The 26,261-nt window shown below is 44.5% G+C and overlaps 1 protein-coding gene across 2 annotated transcripts in view; it reads right to left on the bottom strand.

The window, feature by feature from the left end:
• Positions 1-1,479: 1,479 nt before the first annotated feature.
• Positions 1,480-26,261, bottom strand: part of IRAK4 (interleukin 1 receptor associated kinase 4) — a 34,373-nt gene continuing 9,591 nt past the window's right edge. The window contains exons 3-12 of one of the 2 annotated variants that reach the window (XM_073652031.1): positions 24,238-24,383; positions 20,309-20,452; positions 8,832-8,992; positions 7,369-7,433; positions 5,359-5,473; positions 5,163-5,272; positions 4,898-5,081; positions 2,141-2,203; positions 1,871-2,029; positions 1,480-1,782 (exon numbers count right to left, since the gene is read on the bottom strand). In XM_073652031.1, the coding sequence (XP_073508132.1) occupies positions 1,735-1,782; positions 1,871-2,029; positions 2,141-2,203; positions 4,898-5,081; positions 5,163-5,272; positions 5,359-5,473; positions 7,369-7,433; positions 8,832-8,992; positions 20,309-20,452; positions 24,238-24,383 (1,195 nt within the window). In that variant the 3' untranslated portion in view covers positions 1,480-1,734. Of the gene's footprint in view, positions 1,783-1,870; positions 2,030-2,140; positions 2,204-4,897; positions 5,082-5,162; positions 5,273-5,358; positions 5,474-7,368; positions 7,434-8,831; positions 8,993-10,140; positions 10,164-20,308; positions 20,453-24,237; positions 24,384-26,261 lie in introns of those variants that run through there. The other variant, XM_073652032.1, reaches the window with a different exon arrangement.

Genomic DNA, 26,261 nt, shown 5'->3' with positions numbered 1-26,261 from the left:
TGGGCTGGGAAGCACCTCTGTATGTTACCAGACCCTTTATATACTGGCCATACCGGTACCATGTGTGGGTGTGTGTTTCCTTTTTTTTTTTTTTACCCAGGAGGGCGTTACCTGCTCCTTGGTCTTCCTCCCCAGGTCCAGGTGGGATCCAGGTGGGCTACTCGCCGCTCAATCCCCCGGCGTTCAGCTGCTCGCGCCCAAAAAATTCAAACGAGCCCCGCCCCTTCCGGTGACATCACAGGGCTTCCTGCCCAGTGCAGCGGAAGTCGCGTCAGAAGGTCGCGCCCGTCACGTGCGCCGCCGGCGCGACCTGGATCTCCTGCAAGCGGTAGCGGGGGGGGAAGCCCGCTAGCGGCCCCACTCCTGCCGGACATCTACCTCCCGTGAGGCGATGTCGCGCCTGCCGCAACGCTCACGGAGGCGCCCCCATGAGCCCTGCCGTGGCATCTCCAGAGGACCGGGACGGACCGGCTCCAACCACCTGTTGTGGCCCTCTCTGGGACAGGAGTCCATCTTCTGCAGGTAAGCCTAAACTGAGGCGGGAAGAGAGGGCCGCCCTTTTTAACCTGTAGGTTTCCTGTCCTAGATGGGCGGATCCTCTCTCTCACGTGGTGCTGTCATGGACGACCGAATAAAATACGGTAATTCCTACCTGAGAGAGTGAATCCCTAGAGATTCCACAATCCAGAAGAACATTAGCGACACTTGTACCTTGTTTGTTAATAGGTGATATTTAAAATTCGCCAATCAGGGGCTTCCCAATTTTTTATTCTTACATATAAATGGCAACCCCAGACTGGTAATTGGTACTCCTTGAGCCACATTCACATGTTCAGCATTTTATTTTAGTATTTGTAAGGAAAAAACAGGATTGGGTGAAAAATGTAGAAGTGGTGACGTGTTTCCATTATATTTTTCCTCTGATTGGTCAGCATTTTACATCAGTATTTGTAAGCCAAAACCAGGAGTGGAACAAATACTGAACATCGCCTTACATCTAATGATAAATAAATTAAATACATGAGAGTCTCTTTAAACATGGTTTTGCAAAACTATAATAAAAAAGTTCATTTAGTTTTGAAAAGCCACTGGTAAGTATAGGACCTTCAATAAGATGTAGCAGAAAGCGGCTTCAAAAGAGCAAATCTCCCTGCGCTGGACCCATGTATGACATACACAATGAAGTCGGTGGGCTGCCTATCATGTATAGCTTCAGTTCCTTGTGGTTATACAGAGAGATTAGACACTACAGGTTACATCTGATCTCTGGGGAACTCAGCAGTCCAACTAACCCATCTCCTGCTAATAATGAGGAACTCTAAAGGTTGACCATCCCTTTAAGTACTTAATGGCATAATGCTAACTAGTAAAGTGTTTCTGCCCTTTTTGCTACTTCCTATGAATTTCTATCATTTTCATGTCTTTACTACATTGGAACATACTGTGCATTAAAGGAAATTATTGGGTATAGGCGGTTGATTTACTATTTTTTTGCATTTATTTTTGCTACACAAAGTGGGAGATGTATAAAAATCAAGAACAGAGAAATACTGGAGGAGATACATATAGCAAACAACCGCACTGTACTTTTCCATTGCACTAGCTGTACAAGCACCTTCATTTCCTCTCAAGGCCTCTTTAACAATTTATTTTTAAAGAATCTGGCACACAAAATTGGTATAGTCCATGTAAATTAAAATGTAATAAATATATGCGCAGAGAACATAGCATAAATCAGAAGCCAGATCGGATGCTGGTGACATTTTCCAAATCATGGAGCACCTGGAGAATGAAATATAATATTACATGTTAACTGTGCAAATGGATGAAAAATACACAGTCTATTCTGCAAAATAAGTGGCATATATACCGTGTCAATGTTTGGTCTCTTATTTTTCATTTGGTTCAGACACCGGCTAGAAATACTGTACATTTTTTCTACTAAGTGGAGTTCGGCATCTTCCATCTTTTTATCCACATACTCCTCAAGTGTTTTCTCTTCCTCTTCGATTTCTTCTTTCATCTCAAGCTAAGGGAACAAAAACATTTTTTCTGTATGTAAACAAACTAAAAAAAAACTGCCTTAAGGACATAGCCAAACTAAACTATGCAAGAATAATAAAAAAAAAAGAAATGTTACCAGTAATACTGGATTCCGATCCTCATCAAATGGTGCAAGACCAGAAATGATTTCCAACAATACCTAAAAATAGTGTTAAATGAAGTGAGTTATACATTTTTAGTCCATACGTTTCAGTGATACATACAAGTACACGATGTGGCCATCAAAGTTATTCAACCTCCATTGCAAATTAGTTTTTTTTTTTTAGCAAAATTTACAAACTTTCTGCTGTTTACAATAAACCAATGAAACAAGAACAAGTTAAGTAGCTCAACACAACTAATCGAACAAGTGATTTCTCAAAATCCAACACAAAATGTCACTTTTAATGACTACTCCAGTCTCTGAATTGTTCAGCCTCTCAAGACAAGCATCTTTACTACTTAAAAGGGAATCTGTCAGTAGTATCAACCCAGCTAAGCAGTCTATATGGGCATGTAAGTCATAGGCAGCTGAATAAAATCATAAGGTGATATCCGTGAGCCAAGGTCTTATAAGAAAAACGTAGATTTCTCTGTAAATATGTTAATGAGCTGTTCCAGACTATGGGCTGAACACTGATCTACATAAGACTCTGCCTACGAAGCTTATTTTACATGAAAGGAGGCATTACCAGTGTGAGACATGTAATGACTGACATTCTGCTCTCACACTGGTAACATCCACTTTCATTAAAAACAAGCTCTGGAGGCAGATTCTCAGGGAGATTTGTGTCCTGTCCATAGATCTTAACAGTTTTTTTTTTTTTTTTTTTTTTTTTTACAGGAACAAGACATCGGATCACAGATATCAAGGCATTATTTTATTCAATTTTCTATTACTTGCATGCTCAAGTAGTCTGCTTAGGAGGGTTAATCCTACTGACAGATTCCCTTTAAAAAGGAACACCTTTTGGCAGTTATGAACTGTTGCAAATGTTATGCTTGGTCAGAGAACAGCTTCTAGAAATGTTCCTGAGGAATCTTAGCCAATTTCTCATGGTCAATGGCCTCTAGTTCACCAATATTCTTGGGTTTGTATGGTATAACTGCTTTCTTCAAATTCCAAAGATCTTCTAGGAGTTCAAGTCAAGCAGCAACTAAGAGTCAATCCAGAATCTTCCAAGACTTCTGAAACCAAGCCTGGGTGGATTTTGTGGAATGCTTGGGATTGTCTTGTTGGAATCTTCAGCTTCCACATAAAAAGGCATGACATGCCTCTTAGGATTTGCTGATACTTGATTGAATCCATCTAGCTTTCAACATGCTGCCAGTTTCTAATGCCAGAGGAAGCAAAGAAGAACCGAAGCATTGCCTAGCCAGCACCATGCTATGCTGTAAGCAGGGTGATCTTTTCAGTGTAGGCTTCCTCCTACACTTCTGTTTCATCGCTCCACAGAATAAAAATCCCCAAACAACTGTGACTTATTTGTATAATTTTGAGCATACTGGAGACAACTTTTCTTGTGCTTTTTTGTCAGTATAGCTGAACGCTTTAGAGTTCAGGTCTGCAGACAATCAGCAGTCAGTATGCACCTTACTGTGCAAGCAAACAAAAGTGCCTCCTGTCTCCAGATCTTGCTGTAGGTCTTTAGCAGTCACTTGAGGGGTTTTGATCAGCTGCTTGGGGGCTGCCAGTGAAAGCTCCCTTTCTGCCACGTCAAGGTAGTATAGCTAGTGTTCATTTAACTTTGAACTTGATAACTATTTTTCCAACTGCAACCCTTTCAGAAGAACTGGAAGATTCTGGATTGGCTGTAACAGTAGTCTGACTTAAACCTCGTAGAAAATCTTTGGTGGGATTTGAAGGCAGCTGCAGCATGCCAGCACAAAAATTATTAGCGAACTGGAGGCCATTGCCTAGGAGAGAGAGGCCTATATTCCTCAGGAATGCTGCCAGATGCTGGCATCAACCTGGCAGAAGGTCATAACAGCTAAACGGTTTCTACTAAGTACTAAAGACACTTGTGTAGGGGTTGAATTCTGAGCCTGTAAGGGTATGTGCACACGTTGAGTATTTTGGGAGCTGAAATTTATGCATCTCTTGGCAAGAAAACGCAGCCCCCAAAACATTGCATGTTTGCCACTTTTTTTTGCCTGCAACTTTTCTCTCTCTATATAGCGCCAACATATTCCGCAGCGCTTTACATACATTATCAAAGCTGTCCCCATTGGGGCTCACAATCTAAATTCCTTATCAGTATATCTTTGGAGTGTGGGAGGAAACCCACGCAAACAAGGGGAGAATGCGCGGTAAGGCTGCAGTGCTAACCACTGAGCCACTGTGCTGCCCCAACGTTTTTTGGAGGCTGCATTTTGTCTGTGCAAAAACACATGGAGAATGGACATGCTGCAGAATATTTTCTGTACCAAATCTGCAAGTCAAAAATACTCAGTGTGCATGGCACTTCAGTCTTCCCAGTCACTTTGCTGGCAACAGGTTCTGCTTCAGGTTCTGTTAGCAAACCTGCAACGTGTGCACCCAGCCTAATCAGGAAAAGTAGCACTTTGTGTTCAATTTGGAGAACCCACTTATTATATTAGTTATGTTGAACTGTTTACATTGTTCTTAAACTAACTTTTGCTAATAAATTTTCAATGGAGGTTGAATTATTTTGATTGCAACTATATATTATTCATATATACTGACACAGACCGTGAGCATTTGTATACAATAGCGATCCATGTATATGTATTATGTACTGCCAAACAACCATTCCGGTAACATACTTTGGAACATATCTCTCAAGCTGCTATTGCAAAACCATTAAAAGTGAAGTATTCTACAGTTACTTACCACCCCAAAGCTGAATATATCAGATTTTATAGTGATCTCTCCCCGTAGGGCCTCTGGAGCCATGTAGGCAGTGGTGCCTACAATTCTTTCCGTCATCATGGTTCGTGCCAAATGTCCAGTAGCTCTCGCAAGACCAAAGTCAGAGATTTTGGGGGTAAAACTATCATCCAGAAGAATATTTGCACTTAAAGAAGAAAAAAAATAAAAATAATATAATATATAATGAAACACAATTTAACCCAATAATTTCTTTATCGTCACCAACCTCTTAATGTCTCTGTGGATGTGATTATTTTCATGTAAGTATTTGATTCCTTGTGCGGTTCCCAACACAATATTATATCTCCTACTCCAGGATAGTGGATCTGTGCTATTCTGAAAGAAAAAAAGAAAATGAGTTTCATACATGTCAGTCACTAACCGTACATCTACTCACAAAGCATAACATGATAGCCACTCACCAGACAAGCCAGTCGGTCCAGTAGAGAACCATTAGACATGTAAGTGTAAACCAAGCAGTAATTGTCACCATCATTGGAGAAGCCGAGTAACTTCACAATGTTCTCATGATGACACCTAAAGAGATGTTAAATTAAATGCAAGTATTAAATATGTTTAAAATACCCTGTGGGTGAATAGCACGTGGAAACCTAGAAACCTGGTTACATACAGTACTGTGCAAAAGTTTTAGGAAGACTTACTAGAAGTGGTCTTCAAGGAAGAATTTCTGCCAAAAAGCCATATATTCAACATGGAAACAAGGCCAAACGACTTAACTGTGCCCAAAAATAAGGGAACTAGGAACATAAAAATGACAGCAAATGCTCCGGTCTGAAGAGGCAAAATGTGAAATATTTAGCTGTAACAGAAGCACGTTGGTTTGCCAGAGGACTGTAGAGTGGTACAACAGGTCTGCAGGCAACAGTGAAGCACTGTGGAGGTTCCTTACAAGTTGGGGATGTGTTGAAGATTAATGATGCCCTCAATGCTGAGAAATACAGGCAGATTCTTATCCATTGTGTAATACCATCAGGGAGGCGTTTGATTGGCTCCAAATTTATTCTGCCGCAAGATGACCCCAAACATACAGCTAATGTAATTAAGAACTATCTGCAGAATAAAAAAAGATCAAGGAGTCTTGGAAGTGATGGATATCTCCCTTATAGAGCCCTGATCGCAACATCATCAAGTCTGTCTGGGATTATATGGTTTATGTGCAAGCCTACATCCATAGAAGATCTGTAGCTATTTTTCTAAGATGTTTGGAACAACCTCCCTGCAGATTTCCTTCAAAAACTGTGTGAGAGTGTACTTAGCATCAATTCTTCTATTTCGAAGGGCAGTCACACCAAATACGGATTTGATTTTGATTTCTATTTTGCTCATTCACCTTTGACTATTAAAAAAATAAAACTATTGACACTTCCATTCTTACTTTGCAGCATTTTTCCACACCTGCCTAAAACTTTTGTACAGTACTGTACCTTTATTACTTATGGGTTTCTTTAGTGCACTCGCCGCAAAATAGACTGAAAAATCACAACAGTGCATTCCTGTGACTAAGCAATAGGATATACTGGGTATTAATATCCCAATATTCCCAGTGCATGTATTAGACCATTCAAGATGTAGATTACTCAAACTATTGTGATTATTATTTCATAATGCAAACTACCATAATTAGAAGAAAAGTAAGTCATGGTATGGGCCATAAGTAGCAGCAACCAAATAGGTTTAAAACATCACAAATGAGAACAAAAATTAAAGTGAAATTCCAGCCTAAAATAAATGATCACCTTTTACCTACCTATTTCTCTTAAAGGCCCATAATGCACTTCAAAATAACTATCCCACAGTAGCAAAAGAAATCAAACAAAATATATTTGTATAATAATGAACAATGTCTTGAGAAATATATTATATCCATACAATTCAATATTAATTGAATATATACTGTCTCTACATGCCATTGAAGACCTTTATGAAGAGTAGCAAACTTTCTCCTCTAGTATTAGTTTGCAATATGAAGTGCCCACTGCAATCATTTTATGTGTTTGCTACAAATATGCTATATGTCATACAATAAAAAAATTAAAGGGATTGTCCAGATTCATAGAAAACGGCTCTCAGGCTGGATCAGCTTCGGCATAACAAAAGCCCCTGCTGCCCCAGCGCCACCTATCATCTGCTAGTCTTTGTTTACAGGGCTTCAGTGAGGATGTCCAGTCTACAGCATGTGACCACTGCAACTAGTCACTGGGCTCAGCAATCATGGCAAAATAGACAGAACAAGTTTGCTGAACCCAGTTTTCAATGAAACCAGACAAACACCCATGAACCTTAGTAACAATAAGTTGCAGAAAAACAGAAGACAAAACCGTGAGAGCAATGCAGCCGAATATTTCACTTTAAGGAATCATTTAAACTACCGCACTGTATATACAGAAGTAGTATTGGTTACATGTACTCACCGAGCCATTGTTTTTATTTCCTGCTCAAACTGATCTTTAAGGTCCTGTAAACTTGCATCAGCAATCTGTGAAAATTAGATAATCATGCATTGAAGAGGACCTATCACTTGGTCAAAAAAAATTGACTTCTCTGGAACACTTTTTTTTTTGCTATTGTACTAAGAACTTACAGGCGAACTACAGCCTTTTCTGCCTGATGCCGATGTCTGCTGGCTCAGACCGCTCCTGCCGCTGAATCTGCCACTTCCGGCGGCATCGGGTCGACAGAGCATCTGCTTCTCTTCTGCTCTGCTGTGTTGACAGGGCATTTCTGTGGATGTTATGATGATAGGCAGCAGGGATCCAGCTGTCAAACAGCATGACATGGGCAGTTCCCCCTCTTCCACAGAGCAGACCAGAAGAGGAAGAGCTGCTTGGCTGACCTGAGGTCACATGAAGCAGCAGAATAGCCAGGAGTGGTCTGTGACAGCTTAGATGGCAACCAACTGCCTGTAAGTCCTTAGCTCCACCTCAAAAATACTTTAAATACCCTATAAAAATCCCTGCGATCCCGATTTTGACACTTTTGTTTTATGCTGCATCACTCCAAAAAAGATATTTCATATTTGTTACTTTAGAAGCACAGTATGAAGTAACTGGGCTCAGCAATCATGGCAAGGTAGACAGCACAAGTTTACTAAACCCAGTTTTCAAATAAGCCAGAAAACAACTATGATCCACAGTAATAACAAGAAGTTGCAGACAAACATAGGAAAAATAAAAGACAAACCAGTGAGAGCAATGCAGCTGTATATTTAACTTTAAATACAGCGTGTAGACCAACGGGATGTTTCTTCAGTGTCTTCTCCCTCCCAGACACTGCCAATCAAAGCTAAGACCCGATCTAGCAGTCCAAGGGCAGGTGCAGACGAGTTTTTTGGTCGAAATGTGATCTAACAAAACAATGAATCACAGCCGGACCAATGTTATGCTATGGGGCAGTGCACATTGTCCGAGGAAACAATATCTGAATGCCCGAGTGTAATCCGATATTTGGATTGTACTCGGATATGCAAGTCAATGAGTGTGTGGGAAACATTGGACTGCACTCTGACGACAGCTGAGTGCAGTCTGATTTCCAAAGCCTCAAAGAAAGGAGGAGAAGATGGATTGGATACATCTCCTCATCCATGAGAATCGGAGCACTATGATCACACTCTGATCAGAGTTTGATTAGTGTAATTTGCATAATCGGCTCGATTCTCTCGGATGAGAGAATATAGGGTCTTGTGCACCTGCCCCAAGATGCTACGGAGCTGTTAACAGCATCTGGGAGGGAAGGGTTTAAACATAGGAGTAAACTCTCAAGAAGCACTAAGTTGGCCAGCAAGAAGAAATTTCACATACTGCACTTCAAAAGCAACAAGTGTGAATATCTCTATTACATTACAAAAAAAAACAAAAAACACAAGGCTGATACCTACATTTGTTAGTTTTTTCACTGCCACATTCTCATTCTTGAAGTGGCCCTGGAAAACCATTCCAAAGCCGCCCTCTCCAATTTTATTTCCTCCAGCAGAAAGCGGTCGCTCATCAAAGTCTCTTGTAATTCTCTTCAGAAAGTTAAAGGAAAAAATGCCAAAACCTGCAACATTACGTAACAAAATTATAATATTTAGGCAATGTGTAAGCAAACTAGCTACATTGTGACTTCCACAGAGCGAAATGATAATGCTAACTATGGCAATAGAAGTCTCCATAGACCAACCAAGTGTACTGGCGGAGCTAGGAGCCCGGGGATTGGGCGCAACCGTCACTTTGTGGTGTGGCTGTGATCTCACTGCGGCAGTGCAGAGTGGGCGCTGGAGCGGGTGGAGGCGAGTAACACTGAGGTGATTATTTTTAGCTATAGGAAGCCTAAGGGCTGAAGAAACACTCAGAAAAAAATATATAGACACAGCATTTTGCTTGCTTCTTGTATTTTTTGGTAATGAAGAGGTTGTCATATCTCATCAGACGTAGAAACACACCAGTGTACACCACCACAAAATAGAAGGGATAAGAGAAGGAGATTGTGTATAAAATGTAACCTTTATTATAACTAATGCGAAAACCTATTGTTAAAATAGATCATATCCACATACATCCTTTAAGGACGTATATAGGATCACAGTTGTTGAAGTTGATATGTGATTCAATCGCACCTGCGATCCAATAGATTTAGATGCAGCAAATTAAAAACCGCAATTTTGTCATTTAAATTTTTTTTTTCTTTACATTGTTAACCGATGGGTTTAATTAATTTTATACTTTGATGGATCAGACTTTGACAGATACAGCAATACCAAATATGTTTGTTTTTGTTTTTTTTATTTATTTTTAACTTCTATCAGAAATTTACAGCAGCATTTAAAGGGGATAACAGCAGCGGACAGAGCTCAGCTCTACTCCTTGCTGTTTGAGGCAGATGATGGCTGTATAACACAGCTATTAACTGACAGGTATGATGCAGGCTCAGCTCCTGAGCTCACAACATACTCTGGGACCCAATATTGGACATACCAGTATATCTGAAAATAGGAAGGAATTAAAGGGGTTGCTGCTGAAGATAACCGATTATCAAGTAGAGGCTGGTGTGTGGCTAATAGTTGATCCACAGGGAAAACTGCACCTGCCAAATTATATTCGCCAATGCATGGGAACAGCTGCATTATAGGACATATCTGAAACTTTGTATAAAAAAAAATATATTTTTTTAAATTTGTACTAAAAAGGCAGTTAGTTGCTACCCACCTGCAGGTTTTGTTTGGCGCCGTTCTTTGCTGGCACAGACCGCTCCTGCCAGTGATCACCTCGACAGACTTTCCGCTCTGCTCTGTTAACCAGGCGCGTCTGTCAACATCATGCTAATTGACAGCCGGCTCCCCGCTGCCTAACTGGAGCATGACGTTGAAGCAGCATGACGTTGAAAGTCCTGCAATGTCAACAGAGCAGATTGGAAAAAAAAGCTGCCGCTCTGTCGACGTGTCGTCAATAGAGGCAGCGGAATCGCCGTCAGAAGCTGTGACTGCTCTGTGCCTGCTCTGTGCCGGGCACAGCAGGCAGGTAACACAAGGTCCCAGGTATCCCCTTAAAATACATGACTGACCTAGAAATGCCTGGAATGGTCAATGCACACTGACAAAAGCGCTTCATTTTGGCTGAGTAACGGACCTTGAGTAGATTGGAACTCTTAGGCTATGTGCCCACGTTGCGGAAATGAAGCGGAAAATTTGCGCTTCATTTAAGCATGTCCTTTCCCGGAAAAACGCATGCGGAATTTCGCAAGCGTTTATAGCGCGTTTTCGCCATGTGGAATTGCCTTGCGTTTTTTAATGCATTCAAAAGGCAATTCCGCTTGCGGAAACGCAAAATTAATTGACATGCTGCAGATTTTTGTGCGCATCAAAAACACTGCGGAAAAATCCGCAGCATGGGCATAGAACTTGCGGATTCTCATTGGGGACCATGGGGTGCGGAATAACAAGTGTTTTACAAGCGTTTCCGCTGCAGAAATTCCGTATCAAATACGCTTGTAAAACGCTACGTGGGCACATACCCTTATGGCCAATAATTTCACTAGTTACCATTTCAGCCCAAGGCCCATACTATTAGCACACGTGGCAGCACTTCATGTAAATCTGCGGTCTGCTTACTCTGCCACCCCTTTTATGTTGGCTCAGATACATTCGTTTTTAGTAAAAGTTTGAAAGCAGAGAAGAGTAAAGTTGCGCTCTATATATAAAGATTTACAAGTATCAGGAAAATTAAAGGGGGTTGTCTATTTTACAAAACCCACTATCGTATACAGCAATAGGGAATCCTGAATAAAGAGGCCATTCATGATCTCTTAGTAGAGTGACTAAAGGTCTTACTCTCTGGAGGAAGTGTACAGGATTGTCTTTGGAGTTACATAGGTATTCTAGTGCAGAGGTCCCCAACCGCCGGTCCACGGACCAGGACCGGGCCGTTGGGGTTTTTCATCCGGTCCGCGGGGAGAGGGGGCCCCTCCAGCCTCCAGCAGGGCCGCCATCAGGGCATGACTGCCCTGACTCCAGTATGGGGCCCGGCCGGTAGGAGCCCCCTCGGAGCCCCCCTCTTGTGCGTCTCTCTCCTCATGGGGCCCCCGGCCGCATGCTAAGCGCCGGGTCCGGGACATCTTAGCGCTGCGCTGCTGCGGCAGCACCTTCATGATTCCCCTGACTTCCGGTCATGTGACGGCGCCGTCACATGGCCGGAAGTCAGGAGAACCTGGTGTCAGCGATTTGGACGAGCGCCAGGATTCTGCAGGGATCGCATGGGGGTAAGTATAACAAGTTTTATTTTTTTTTAAAATACAATTAACTAGGAGTGGGGGGAATGGGAGATGCACATGGGAGGGAGGGGAGAGATGAGAGATGCACATGGGAGGGAGGGGAGAGATGAGAGATGCACATGGGAGGGAGGGGAGAGATGAGAGATGCACATGGGAGGGAGGGGAGAGATGAGAGATGCACATGGGAGGGAGGGGAGAGATGAGAGATGCACATGGGAGGGAGGGGAGAGATGAGAGATGCACATGGGAGGGAGGGGAGAGATGAGAGATGCACATGGGAGGGAGGGGAGAGATGAGAGATGCACATGGGAGGGAGGGGAGAGATGAGAGATGCACATGGGAGGGAGGGGAGAGATGAGAGATGCACATGGGAGGGAGGGGAGAGATGAGAGATGCACATGGGAGGGAGGGGAGAGATGAGAGATGCACATGGGAGGGAGGGGAGAGATGAGAGATGCACATGGGAGGGAGGGGAGAGATGAGAGATGCACATGGGAGGGAGGGGAGAGATGAGAGATGCACATGGGAGGGAGGGGAGAGATGAGAGATGCACATGGGAGGGAGGGGAGAGATGAGAGATGCACATGGGAGGGAGGGGAGAGATGAGAGATGCACATGGGAGGGAGGGGAGAGATGAGAGATGCACATGGGAGGGAGGGGAGAGATGAGAGATGCACGGGGGGTGGATGAGAGATGCACGGGGGGTGGATGAGAGATGCACGGGGGGTGGATGAGAGATGCACGGGGGGTGGATGAGAGATGCACGGGGGGTGGATGAGAGATGCACGGGGGGTGGATGAGAGATGCACGGGGGGTGGATGAGAGATGCACGGGGGGTGGATGAGAGATGCACGGGGGGTGGATGAGAGATGCACGGGGGGTGGATGAGAGATGCACGGGGGGTGGATGAGAGATGCACGGGGGGTGGATGAGAGATGCACGGGGGGTGGATGAGAGATGCACGGGGGGGTGGATGAGAGATGCACGGGGGGTGGATGAGAGATGCACGGGGGGTGGATGAGAGATGCACGGGGGGTGGATGAGAGATGCACGGGGGGGAGGGGAGAGATGAGAGATGCACATGGGAGGGAGGGGAGAGATGAGAGATGCACATGGGAGGGAGGGGAGAGATGAGAGATGCACATGGGGGGAGGGGAGAGATGAGAGATGCACATGGGAGGGAGGGGAGAGATGAGAGATGCACGGGGGGGTGAGAGATGCACGGGGGGTGGATGAGAGATGCACGGGGGGTGGATGAGAGATGCACGGGGGGTGGATGAGAGATGCACGGGGGGTGGATGAGAGATGCACGGGGGGTGGATGAGAGATGCACGGGGGGTGGATGAGAGATGCACGGGGGGTGGATGAGAGATGCACGGGGGGTGGATGAGAGATGCACGGGGGGTGGATGAGAGATGCACGGGGGGTGGATGAGAGATGCACGGGGGGTGGATGAGAGATGCACGGGGGGTGGATGAGAGATGCACGGGGGGTGGATGAGAGATGCACGGGGGGTGGATGAGAGATGCACGGGGGGTGGATGAGAGATGCACGGGGGGTGGATGAGAGATGCACGGGGGGTGGATGAGAGATGCACGGGGGGTGGATGAGAGATGCACGGGGGGTGGATGAGAGATGCACGGGGGGTGGATGAGAGATGCACGGGGGGTGGATGAGAGATGCACGGGGGGTGGATGAGAGATGCACGGGGGGTGGATGAGAGATGCACGGGGGGTGGATGAGAGATGCACGGGGGGTGGATGAGAGATGCACGGGGGGTGGATGAGAGATGCACGGGGGGTGGATGAGAGATGCACGGGGGGTGGATGAGAGATGCACGGGGGGGATGAGAGATGCACGGGGGGGATGAGAGATGCACGGGGGGGATGAGAGATGCACGGGAGGTGGATGAGAGATGCACGGGGGGGAGGGGAGAGATGAGAGATGCACATGGGGGGGAGGGGAGAGATGCACATGGGAGGGAGGGGAGAGATGAGAGATGCACGGGGGGGTGAGAGATGCACGGGGGGTGGGTGAGAGATGCACGGGGGGTGGGTGAGAGATGCACGGGGGGTGGGTGAGAGATGCACGGGGGGTGGGTGAGAGATGCACGGGGGGTGGGTGAGAGATGCACGGGGGGTGGGTGAGAGATGCACGGGGGGTGGGTGAGAGATGCACGGGGGGTGGGTGAGAGATGCACGGGGGGTGGGTGAGAGATGCACGGGGGGTGGGTGAGAGATGCACGGGGGGTGGGTGAGAGATGCACGGGGGGTGGGTGAGAGATGCACGGGGGGTGGGTGAGAGATGCACGGGGGGTGGGTGAGAGATGCACGGGGGGTGGGTGAGAGATGCACGGGGGGGGATGAGAGATGCACGGGGGGGGGATGAGAGATGCACGGGGGGGGGATGAGAGATGCACAGAGGGGGATGAGAGATGCACAGAGGGGGATGAGAGATGCACAGAGGGGGATGAGAGATGCACGGGGGGGGATGAGAGATGCACGGGGGGGGATGAGAGATGCACGGGGGGGGATGAGAGATGCACGGGGGGGGATGAGAGATGCACGGGGGGGGATGAGAGATGCACGGAGGGGGATGAGAGATGCACGGAGGGGGATGAGAGATGCATGGAGGGGGATGAGAGATGCACGGGGGTGAGCTGCACATGGGGGGGTGAGAGATGCACATGGGGGGGTTATGTTTACATAACTTTGTTGCCTTATGAAGGGCGGGGGGGGCCCCCAAAAATTTCTTGCACAGGGGCCCACTACAGTCTGTGTCCGCCCCTGGAATGAAGTAAATGCAGCTGAACAGCAGCTGTCAGGACAGCTGCCCTGTCCTGCTGCAGGGCGTGATGGGGCCTCAGTGATGCGGCTCCTGGCACAGCACATTATGTGGGGCTCCTGGCGGGGACCTGGTCTACACTATATGATAAGTATGCACTAAACTCCAAATCCCTCCATTACCCCGCCCCCATATGACCAAAGCCCCGCCCACCCCACCCCCTCCTTGCTGGGCCATGGAAAAATGATCTTGCTTCAAGCCGGTCCCTGGTGCAAAAAAGGTTGGGGACCACTGTTCTAGTGGCTGTGGGACCATAACAGTAGGACATTTTTATTAACCCCTCCCTAACAGGGCAATTTGCTATTTTTTCTGCACTTTCGTTTTTCCTCACTTTCTAATAACTTTATTTTTCTGTTGTCATAGCCTTATGAAGGCTTGGATTTTACGGGGCAACTGGTACTTTTGGGTGATCACATCCATTTTATCAGGTAATGTACATGAAAATGGGAAAAAATACCAAGTGCTGCGAAATAGTGAAAAAAGTGCAATTCTTTTTGTTTTTTTATTTTTTTTTTTATTGTGATGGTAAAAGTGACTTGGAAATAGGATTCTCCAGATCAGCACAATTACGGTGATTCCAAAGATACATAGTTTTTTTATTATTTAAGTGGTGGAAAAAAAAAATGTGGATTTTCTGACAGCTGTAATGTTTTCAATATTCGGGTGATGGAGCTAAGTGAGGGCTTGTTTCTTGTGCTTTGAGCCGACATTTTTTATTGATACCATTTGGAATTAGATAAAATGTTTTGATCGCCTCTTAATGCAATTTTTTATGCTTTTGCATTGGCTGAAAAACCACAATTTTGATTCCCACCCCTCCCCCATTTACAGATTTGATTAATTATATTTTGATAGATCTGACTTACCAACGTAGTGATACCACGTGTATTTATTTAATGTTTTTTTTTTTAACTGTATTTTGTAGTCCTCTTAAAAGACTTGACCCTGCGATTGCCTGATTGCTTAAACTATATACAACAATACAAGAGTGTTGCGGTATATAGAAAAAATCACGGTCTCGTATGAATGAGGGCTACAGGCTGGCTTTCACAGGAATACCATGACAGACATTGGGGTCTTCAGTAGATCCCTAGCTGTCACGGCAACTGCAAATACATCACGGGCACACTGATCAGAGATTAGAACAGCGCTCATCCGAGATGCGTGCCGTAAATACTGCTGTCATAGTTTGACAGCAGCATTTCATAGGTTAACAGCCGCAGGCGAATATTACAGCCATCATCGGCCAGGAAAGCGGTGTGTTCAGGAGCTGACATATGAAGTACCAGGTGTCACATGTCAGGAAGGGTTAACCCCTTCATGACCTTGGAAGTCTCCATACGTCCAGGTTGGTAGGTACTTGCCAACCTTGGACATATGGTTATGTCATATCTTTAATGTGACACCGCGACCAAAGTTACGGGTGATCGCATTAAGGTACCTGCTGATTTTCACAGCAGGGCACCGGGAGTCGTCATCACGGGGGGGTGGCAGCAAACCCCCGCAACTATGATCACTGTGATTGGCTGTTCAGAATTGAACAGCCAATCACAGCAATTTCAGTGTTTCAGGCAATAAAATTGCCTGAAACACCAATGTCCAGCCTATGATCGGTGCTGTAACAGCATCGATTATAGGCTGGAGCCTGGCAACACCGGTGTCACCAGGCCCTTGATCGCTGTTGTAACAGCACTAATCATAGGCTGGAGCATAGCAATGCCAGCGTTACCAGGAACAGCACTGATTGCTGTGAATGGACGATGATGTTGATAACACCAATCAGAGCACAGATGCGATCTGACCTCAGTACAACTGTTCTGTTGCGCTGTGCTGGGCTTTGTGGGTGCCACAGACTTTTTGAAGTCTGCACTATCACTGCCGCTGGTGTTCCTACGATTCCTGAAAGACGCTCCTGATCCCTGATTTTTCCTAATCCACCCCAATCCCCCTTCTTCCACCGAGCACTGATCAGCACTTGATCGCTCAATTTTTGGTAAATCACTGATCGGAACTCGTGCGTGCTGTTTTCCAGGACTTTTTTTTTGTCCCAGTCTATTTCTCTCACCCCCCTCTTTGCAGCACTTCTGTGTGTGCATGAGTCCTCCAGCTGCCGAGTGCTGATCAGTGACAAATCAGTGATCGGCACCCGAGCTTGCTTTTTTTCCAAGGCTTTTTTTTGTCCCCGTCTATTCCCCACCTCAGTGTGTGGATCCTACAGCGCTGATCAGAGTCACATCACTGATTGTTACCAATGCTTACTTTTGGCAAGGATTTATTTTTCTGTTTTAATCCCCTTTATGCACCACATCTGTGAGTGCGTCCTACAGCCGTTGAGCGCTGGTCGGTGACGTACATCACTGATCGGCCTCCAGCTGTTTGACCCACACACACACACACACACACACACACACACACACACACACACACACTAAAAATAATAATAATTCAGATGATTAGTTGATAGGAGTAGAGTAGATTAGGGACAGTAAAAATATACTGTAGTAATCGGCCCTGAATATAGTCAGGGTTAGTGTCAGGTAGTTGCGGGCGCTCAGTCTTTTTTTCTTTTTTTTACTGACGTCTATTTAGTGAGTTTGTTTTTATTTCAGTAAATTTTTACATTTATTTTACTTTTATCTTTTTCTTTCTAGATTTTCTTTTTTTCTCCCTTTTAAATACAAAAAAAAAAAAAAGAAGTTTACACTATACCACACACAACCTGAATAAAAATTTGGTACATACACCGACACCGCATACGTGAAAAAATGTCCCAATCACGGTATTCAGCGGAGGAGGCATAGGCCTTCCTTGCCTCCAACACTGACAGTGAGGGAGACGATGCCATCTTATTTTATTTTTCATCCTCCTCCTCCTCAAGTGATACTGAACCGCCACGCAGATGCCCCAGGACAGAAACTGAACGAGCGCCCACCGCTACTGCCCAGTGTATGGACCTCACCCCCCAAAGATTACAAGCCACATATTCTTGATTTTGTGGCGCAATCAGAAATCTAATTTGACACCACCGGCCTCACAGAACTAGACTTTCTCCGAGGATTTTGTAAACCACATGGTGGCCCAGACAAATTTATACGACCAGCAATTTTTAGCACAAAACCGCCCTTTATTATTTTCTATCTAGACCCCTGTAGACGCAGTAAAAATGTTGACGTTTTGGGGCCTTGTCCTTAGACGGGGTTAGTGAAGAAGCCAGAACTTCGGCAATATTGGACTGATGATGTTTTATATAACACTCCACTGTTCCGCAGTGCTGTGACCCATAAACTATTTGAGGCAATGAAAAAATATTTGCATTACAGTGACAATGCACAATGCCCTCCCCGAGATGACAGACTTTTCAAAGTTCGGCTGGTCATTGATCACTTCAGCAACAAGTTTGCTGTGGCGTACGTTCCCCAAAGGGACAACTGTGTGGAGGAGTCCCTAATAGATTTCAAGGGGAGGCTCAAATTCCAGCAATACCTGCCCAGTAAGAGGGCCAGGTACAGAATTAAACTCTCCAAGCTGTGTACCTCAGGATACACCCACAGGTTTAGAGTTTATGAAAGGAAGGACACCCGTATTGATCCCTGAATGTCCCCCTGTTCCAGGAGTGAGTGGGAACATTGTGTGGGATTTGGTGCACCCACTGCTGGATAAAGGTTATCACCTGTACGTAGATAACTTTTATACCAGCATCCCTGTCTTTAAGTCTCTCTCTCTCTCTCTCTCCCAGAGCTACCGCAGCATGCGGATCTGTCCACAAATATCAGAGAGGCCTCCCAACGACGCTAATTGGGCAGCTGCTCAGGAAGGGCGAGAGCAAAGACCAATGTAGCGACAACATGCTGGTGGTCAAGTACAAGAAGGATGTCCTTTCTTTGACCACAATACATAGTGATGGCAGCACCCCCAGCACTGCACGAGGTACCTCTACGCAGGTCACCAAACCAGACTGTGTCCTGGTGTACAACAAGAACACTGGGGAAGTTGAGCTCTCTGATCAAGTCCTCCAGCCGTACAGTGCCATGAGAAAAGCCAAGGTGTGGTACAAGAAGCTGGCCGCGCACATTGTACAGATGGCAATGTACAATACTTATGTGCTATCACAATGTGCAGGCCAGACTGCTACGTCGTACCTTCAATTCCAGGAGGTAGTGATCAAGGCCTTAATCTTTGGAGTCAGGAAGCAGCGGGCCCCAGTACTTCAGCAACTGAAGGTGCTCGTATCGTACCAGGTCAACACTTCCCTGGCAAGATCCCTCAAAGCACAAAGAAAGGAAGGTCGCAAAACAGGTGCAGAGTGTTACAGAAGGGGGGATAGCAAGGACAACACTTATCAGTGCGATACTTGCCCTGACAAACCTGGCCTGTGTATGAGAGAATGCTTCAGACTGTACCACACATCCATGCACTACTAAATTAATTTCTGACTTACACAACTCACGTATGCCAACCTGATGCATGCTACACACCTCATGCATTTTATAGAACGGACGTATGCCACCACATTATAACGTTCACATACCAGGAAAACACTGAATCAATTTCAATATAGGGTCACTTGTGGGGAGGGCTGTGGAGTCAGAGTCGTGGAGTCGGTATAAAATGTACCAACTCGACTCCTAAAATATATAATAAATTGGGTTCAGTAGTTCAATGCAGTATGTGCTGTAAATCTGTAAAGAAATTGGGTAAGTTATCAAATTTCCTATAAATGTCTGTTCTGTTCCTGATCTAAGGATGTCAGCTTTTAGATGACATGAATCTGTGCTGCACTTTATGTACATGCTCAGTAGTGAGGAAGTGCTGTGGAATCAGAGTCGTAGGAAGTCAGGGAAATTAAGGAGTCGGAGGTTTGGCTTACCGACGCCACAGCCCTGCTTGTGGGGGTTGCCACTGTTGAGGCACATCAGGAGGGTACTCTGGAGAAATTGCACAACAATTTTTGGGGTCCATTTTCTCCTGTTACCCTTGTGAAAAAAAAAAAATTTGGGACTAAACTTTTCGTGGAAAAAAGATTTTTTATTTTCACGGCTCAATGTTATAAATTTCTGTGAAGAACCTGGGGGTTCAAGGTGCTCACCAAACATCTAGATAAATTCCTTGAGGGAACTAGTTTCCAAAATGGGGTAACTTGTGGGGGGGTTTCCACTAGTTCCTGTGAAGCACTTGAAGGATTAATAAGCTTCTCAGTTGTAGTTTTGAGCACCTTGAGGGGTTCAGTTTAGAATGATGTCACTTTTGGGTATTTTCTGTCATATAGACACCTCAAAGTCACTTCAAAATGTGATGTGGTCCCTAAAAAAAAAATAAAAAAAAATAAAAAAAAAAAAATGGTTCTATACATTTTGTTAGAAAAATGAGAAATTGCTGGTTAACTTTTAACCCTTCTAACTTCCCAACAAAATTATGTTTCAAAAATTGTCATGTAAAGTAGTTATGTGGCAAATGACTATTTTGTGACATAACTCTCTGATTTAAAGGCATAAAATGAAGTTTGAAAATTGCGAAATTTTCGATTTTTTTTTTTTTCACAAAAAACAACCTCAGAATGACTGAGCCGGAGAAGCGTTCCAGAGTTATTACCACATAAAGTGACACGTCAGAATTGTATAATTTGGCCTGGTCAAGAAGGTGAAAACAGGTTTGGGGGGTGAAGGTTTAATTTCTCATTTTAAATGCATCGAGACCACAACAAAAAAGTTGAAAAATAAAAACTGATTGTGAAAAGGGATATAGCCAGAGGTATGAATCCACTACCTGTTGTCTCTTCATCGTTTTCTTCTGGTTCTGTGCTCTGAGAAACAGGGTTTCCATGATCTGTTTTGCCACTTGTCTCAGTAGACTGAGGCTTCTGCATTTCATCCATAGGAAGTGTTCGGCAACAGGAGCTTGGTGATGGCTCTGTTTTCAAGGAAGACAATCAAGAAACATAATTTCACGGTAACATAGATCATGGTCATCTAGTAGTATATAATCCAAGTCTATATAAAAAGAATTCTTATGAGGGAGTAGAGATCTCAATCTGCGCATGCACAGTCTCTGGCGGCAATTTTCCCAAAGTCCACTGTATTGAAAAGAATGGGAAGTGCAGGGACTCCAGACATTTTGTGAAAGCCCGGGGCCTGCAGCAGCCTTCCACCGCCAAACAGCCCCTCCTCCCAGCCCGCAGCATCGCCCCACTCCTGCAGCAGCGACCCAACTCCACCGCAACCGCCCTTCCTTCCCCGGTAAGCTACATTCGAAATCCAAGACACCATTTCCCCCAAAAAAAATTGGGAAAAAAAGGGGGAGTCTTAAATTTGAAAAATACAGTATATATTATACATTCAGTGACATGTAAAAAGTTTGGACACCCCTGTTCAAAATTACTGTTCTTGTGAATAGTTAAGCAAGTTGAAGAATAAATGATCTCTAAATGTCCTAAAGTTAAAAAGATTACATATTTACTTTGTATTTTAGGCGGAAAAAATAAAAAAAAAATTATAATTTTCATCTTTTACATTTTAAAAATTACAAAAAAGGAAAAACCTCAGAGTCTGAGCAGACTTAAGGAATCACTCATCAGAATAATCTCCTGCAGAAGCTTAACCCCAGAGTTATTAGGACACAGGAGATGAGCTGACCCTTTCACTGCCAGCATCTGGACTCCAAATGATTATGTTCTGATTTCAGAACAGCTAAAAGCAGTTAATGAGACTCAGGAAAAGCAGAGGATGCAACGCCACTTATATTCAAGTAGTTTTACAGAAATAAAGATTAATTCCCTAATAAAAGTGATTTGCAAAATTTCATGACTTTCCATGCTGGATAAAATTTATAAAAAGTTTAGTTACTCATATATATATATGAGAATCTGATCTTCAAAACTCTAAATAAGCGTAATGCATGTGACAAAGCCTGTACTAAAGGGCACATATAAACCACATTTATGTATATTAATGCCATTCATTTCCAAAATACTTTTACAAACATTTTCCCTGTTCTCATTGGGGTACCAGTAAGTCAACCAGAGTACTTGGAGGAAATCCCCACAAACCTAGGGAGGAAATCCTTGCAAACCTGGGGAGGGCATACAAACTTCTTGCAGATGTTGTCTTTGGTAAGATTTGCACCCAGGACCCCAGCGCTGCCCACATACAGATATATGTTCCTGTTTCTTAACTAAACTGTCATTTTGAGAATTCATGAAATTGTTAAGTAAAAGCTATAGACAATAAGGAGGCTGATCTAACAAAGGGTGATCTAAGTGAAGACCGAAATAAAGAAAAAAAGGGCCATTAGAGGGAGTAAAAAGCTAAATAAACAGTCATATTTAAGATATATCCTTTATATATTCCATAATTTCTATTTAACATGGTTTAATTATGAAAGGGAATATCCATTTTCACATCTCCATTTATTGTTCCAATGTATCCAAATGCCATGGCAAGTACACTGCTACACTGCACACAACCTGGACAGAGAAGTCAAGGATATATCTCGCCACATGTCTCCACCTCGGACTGCAGACAGGTCATTTATGTTGTGCAAGTTGTATTTAAAAGGTTTATTTTTTAAAAGAATTAGGTTGTTGCTGGGGCAAATAAACAATGGTGTAGAAATTACTAGGACAGAAATGGATGGTAGTTGTAGGAGGCAAAAAAAAAAACACCTGTCAACTTCCTTATTACTCAAAATCTCCATTCATTTTGAGTAAGGAAACCTAAATCTCCATGGTGACAGACTACAAACAAACCCTGTGTAGTCTGAGCCTGCAGCCATACTTCCTTCTATCTGTTCACTAGTTCTTGCTAACCTAAACTATAAATGTTCCAAAAAAGGAAGGAACATATAGAATTGAGCACAACAGCAGGAACAGACTACCCAGAGTTTGTTCGTAGTCTGTGCTCATGTAACCAGGGCTGTGGAGTCGGTGTCCATTTTGGTGGAGTTGGAGTGTTTAAAATGAACCAACTCCAACAATATATAATAAATTGGGTACAGTAGTTCAATGCAGTTTGTGGGGAATATTTTTTTCATTAGAATTTGGGAAAGTTAGGAAATGTCCTATAAATGTCGGTCCTATTCCTGATCTAAGGGTCTAGACTTTTAGCTGAGATGAATCTCTGTTACAGTAAATTCATCAAATAAACATGAGCCATATATGAGGGAGTCTGAGCCCTGCATCTAATGCAGATTTTTATGGCACCTGTAGCACAGAACAGTGGGATATTTCTGACGCACCCCCTGGGCCATATTCTTTAGGGGAATACCCGGAGCCGGATCAGATGGGGGTTGTAGTCTCCGAGTGGCTGTGACCCGGTCCGTGCCCAGGGTGTCAAGCTCAGAGTATGTGGCAGTCCTACAGATGTTATAAAGTTCTTTATGTCGACTACGCCACCCGTTGTATTGCGGTCACTACGGCCGCCGCTGCAGCAGGGTCCGCTGAGGCTGATGGTGTTGGTGCAGCTTTTGATAGTATAACCCCCAATGGGTGGGGTATAGCCTCAGGGGGTCAGGTGCAGAGGATGGGGGTTGTGGTGGTGCAGCATAGATGGTAATTAAAGACAGAGTCGGGTTGTGCAGTTTAGGGTATTTACTTACTGCTGATGTTCCGGTCACTCCAGCTTCAAGTGACCACCCGAGCCGTGCTGCGTCCACCAGGTCCTGGATTCAGCCAACCCCCAAGCAAGTCCGGAGCGTGACCCTGAGCCCTCCTTCCTGTCCTGTCTTCTGGACGTCCCCACCAGGGATCTACCTAGGTCCAGCTCCCTCGGGCCTTCTGTTGGGAAACCCTTGGCCTTGGGTTCCCTGACCCTACATGTGGTTTGCCTTCAGGGTAGATGTGGTGGGTGGCCGTGGCAGATCCTGCCCACGGCCTCCGGTCTCTGGCTAGGGTGTGCTTTAGCCCCCACCAGTTTGGGATCCGGTACCCTTTTGCCAACTCTTCACCCGGTGATGGACTTTGGGTTCTCAGAGTCCTTTTCTTTCACCCGCTCTGGGTCTTTCTTCCTTTCTCCTCTCTCTCTCTCTGGGGCTGCTCTGCTCCTCTTTCTCTGACTGCTCTGCCAAGGCTGATGTCTCTCTGGCTCCTCACAGACTGACCCTGATCTAAGATGGTGCCCACCTTATATACTCCCTCTATGTGTGAGCTCAGGTGACCAGCACCCAATGAGCTCCTATCTTTACCCAGGCTGCTCCCCCTATCTGCCCCTACACTACTGGGATGTACCACCCCCCTCCCACTCCAGCCAGGAACAGACTCGGTCGTACCTGCACATTTCTAAGTGGGAGTACCGTTGGTCTGTTCCCCGGAAATGGGATGTGTGTAGTGCATGCAGCTTCCTGAGCTCAGTTCCACACTCCATCCTTACCCGGGAGTGGAATATCACACCTCTGGGTTGAGGTGCAATACCCCTGTAGCAGCCGAATCCTCAGGGTGCTACATTTCTATTTCAGACAAGTGTGAAATGAGCTGTTTCATTAGTCACTGTCTATGTACTACAACATATTAAAAAAAGGCCCTTCCCAATTTGGCAAAGTTTGCCCTTTCCCACACACATATAAGTTATAGGATTTACTATGAAACTAGCCCAAGCGTGTGAGATTTGACATTTATGTGATTTACAATCTGTGAACAGCTCTCCAGCATAAGTTAATGCGATATAAGCAAAGAAAAATCCATGAAACAGCATTTTAATCAATACCATATGGAAAAAGGGATGCAGCCGTCAAAAATTCATTCCTCAGCAGCAGGTCCGTAAGGTCTTGTACGGTGCAGTTTGTTGTACCCCAGTCATAAAGTAACTCATGTGTAGGGCTTTTCCCCTTCTGAATGACTCCTTCAAATCGTCTGTAAAATGTAGGAAATGGAGTTAATGAAGTATGTATTCATCAGCATGAAGGCCATAGGACTACAAAATACTACACATTTATTGTCGTTTTCTTTTGCCTTAGGAGAAAATATTAATCAGTAAAGTAAATTATTTTTTTTTTCTAGATCTGGGTGGCCACCAGTATGACAACTATGGGAGCTGATAATTCCCTATCAGATTCCTGCAAGGAAAGGGTCTATCTAGCAATGCAGCCATGTTGGAAAAGGGGACCGATTACTACAGATTCACTTAACCCGTCACCCCAAGCCTGTTCTCACCTTCCTGACCAGGCCAAATTTTACATTTCTGACCAGTGTCACTTTATGTAGTAATAACTCTGGAACACTTCAACATATACCAGGGATTCTTGCTTTTTCGCGACACATTGTACTTTATGTTAAAAGGTAAATTTAGGCAGATATTTTTTCATTTGTGAAAATATCAGAATTTGGGGGAAAATTTAGCAATTTTCATTTTTATGCCCTTAAACCAGATAGTTATATTGCATAAATTAGTTAATTAATAACATTTACCACATGTCTATTTTACACAAGCATCATTTTTGATACTTTTTTTGTTAGGAAGTTAGATGGGTTAAAAGTTCTCAATTTTCTAACAATATTTTTAGGAATCACATCACATTTGAAGTGACTTCACGAGTGAAACAGCCCAGTAGGACTGCCACCAGTTCCTCATTGGATATAAACCCGATCCGCTAACGGGATTATATCAGGCCAGAAACCAGCCACGGTAGCAGGGAAAGTTAAACTGAGCAATTGACGTGTGGATTCGTGGAGCGAGATAAAAGAGCAGTCCAAGGTTAAAATTATATATTTAATCGCCTTAAGGGCACACTAGACATTACACTATATACACACAATAGTTATACATATATAATGGTCAGATATGCAAATACAAGAGTTGCAGGAAATAAAATATAAGCAGATGGATCAAGTCAATTACCGGTGTGATGTTCAACCATGTGTGTGCTGGGCTGCCAGCTGGGTCCTAAGTTTTTCACAGCAAGTTACTCGACGTGACCCCCTTTTCGAAGTGGACCGCATGCATCAGAGAGACCACATGGCCTTACACTAGCCTGTATTCCCTTTTGGGCACTCCCCTCTTGGCTGAACCTAAAATCACCTCCCCTTGTCTCCAACAGCTAAAAACTCCAAAACTTAAGATGGACCATAACTCCTTAATGGACAGTCCCAGGGAGACTGTTTTGGCGCCATCGGATCTGGTCGGGCCCCTTCTACGCGTTTAGGCCAAACACAGCTTTGCCATCTGGTTTCTACTAGCTTTTCTATGTATCTCAATACCCTTGGGTGCTAGAATGGGTCGAGACCCAAGCAAGCGTTCATCATACTCTGGGGATCTTGGAAATATACATGATGTACTGCTAGGACATGTAGTATCTCCATATTTTCCTTATGAAATCATAGTTGACTTAAAGCAGTTTAGACCGCATGGTATCCACATTGCAATCAAGCCTTTTGTTCTGAGCTTTGCAGGCTCAAGGTGTGAGATATTTCACAGCCTTTTGATGCTTGAGCTCCCCCTCCCCCGCTGCTGCTAGGTGTTTTTATAATCCCATGCCAAATAGATACAAAATGATTGACATTAAAATTATAATCTCCAATATTCACATGGTGCATGACATGGCTCAGAAGGGAAGGAGCGCCAACTGAATTCTAGAGCTCAGTTTTGGCAGGAATAGAGATTGCGGATACCATGTCACATTTGAAGAGTCCCTGAAATGCCAAAACAGGAGAAACCTCCAAAAGTGACCCCATTTTGGAAACTACACCTCGAGGAACTCATCTAGGGGTGTAGTGAGCATTTTTAACCTTCAT

Source organism: Phyllobates terribilis, unplaced genomic scaffold, assembly GCF_046119375.1.
Source record: "Phyllobates terribilis strain yellow unplaced genomic scaffold, ASM4611937v1 Scaffold_11__3_contigs__length_659146591, whole genome shotgun sequence".
Lineage (NCBI taxonomy): Eukaryota > Metazoa > Chordata > Amphibia > Anura > Dendrobatidae > Phyllobates > Phyllobates terribilis.
Note: the sequence above shows the minus strand (reverse complement) of the source record. Positions and strands in the feature narration are given on the sequence as shown.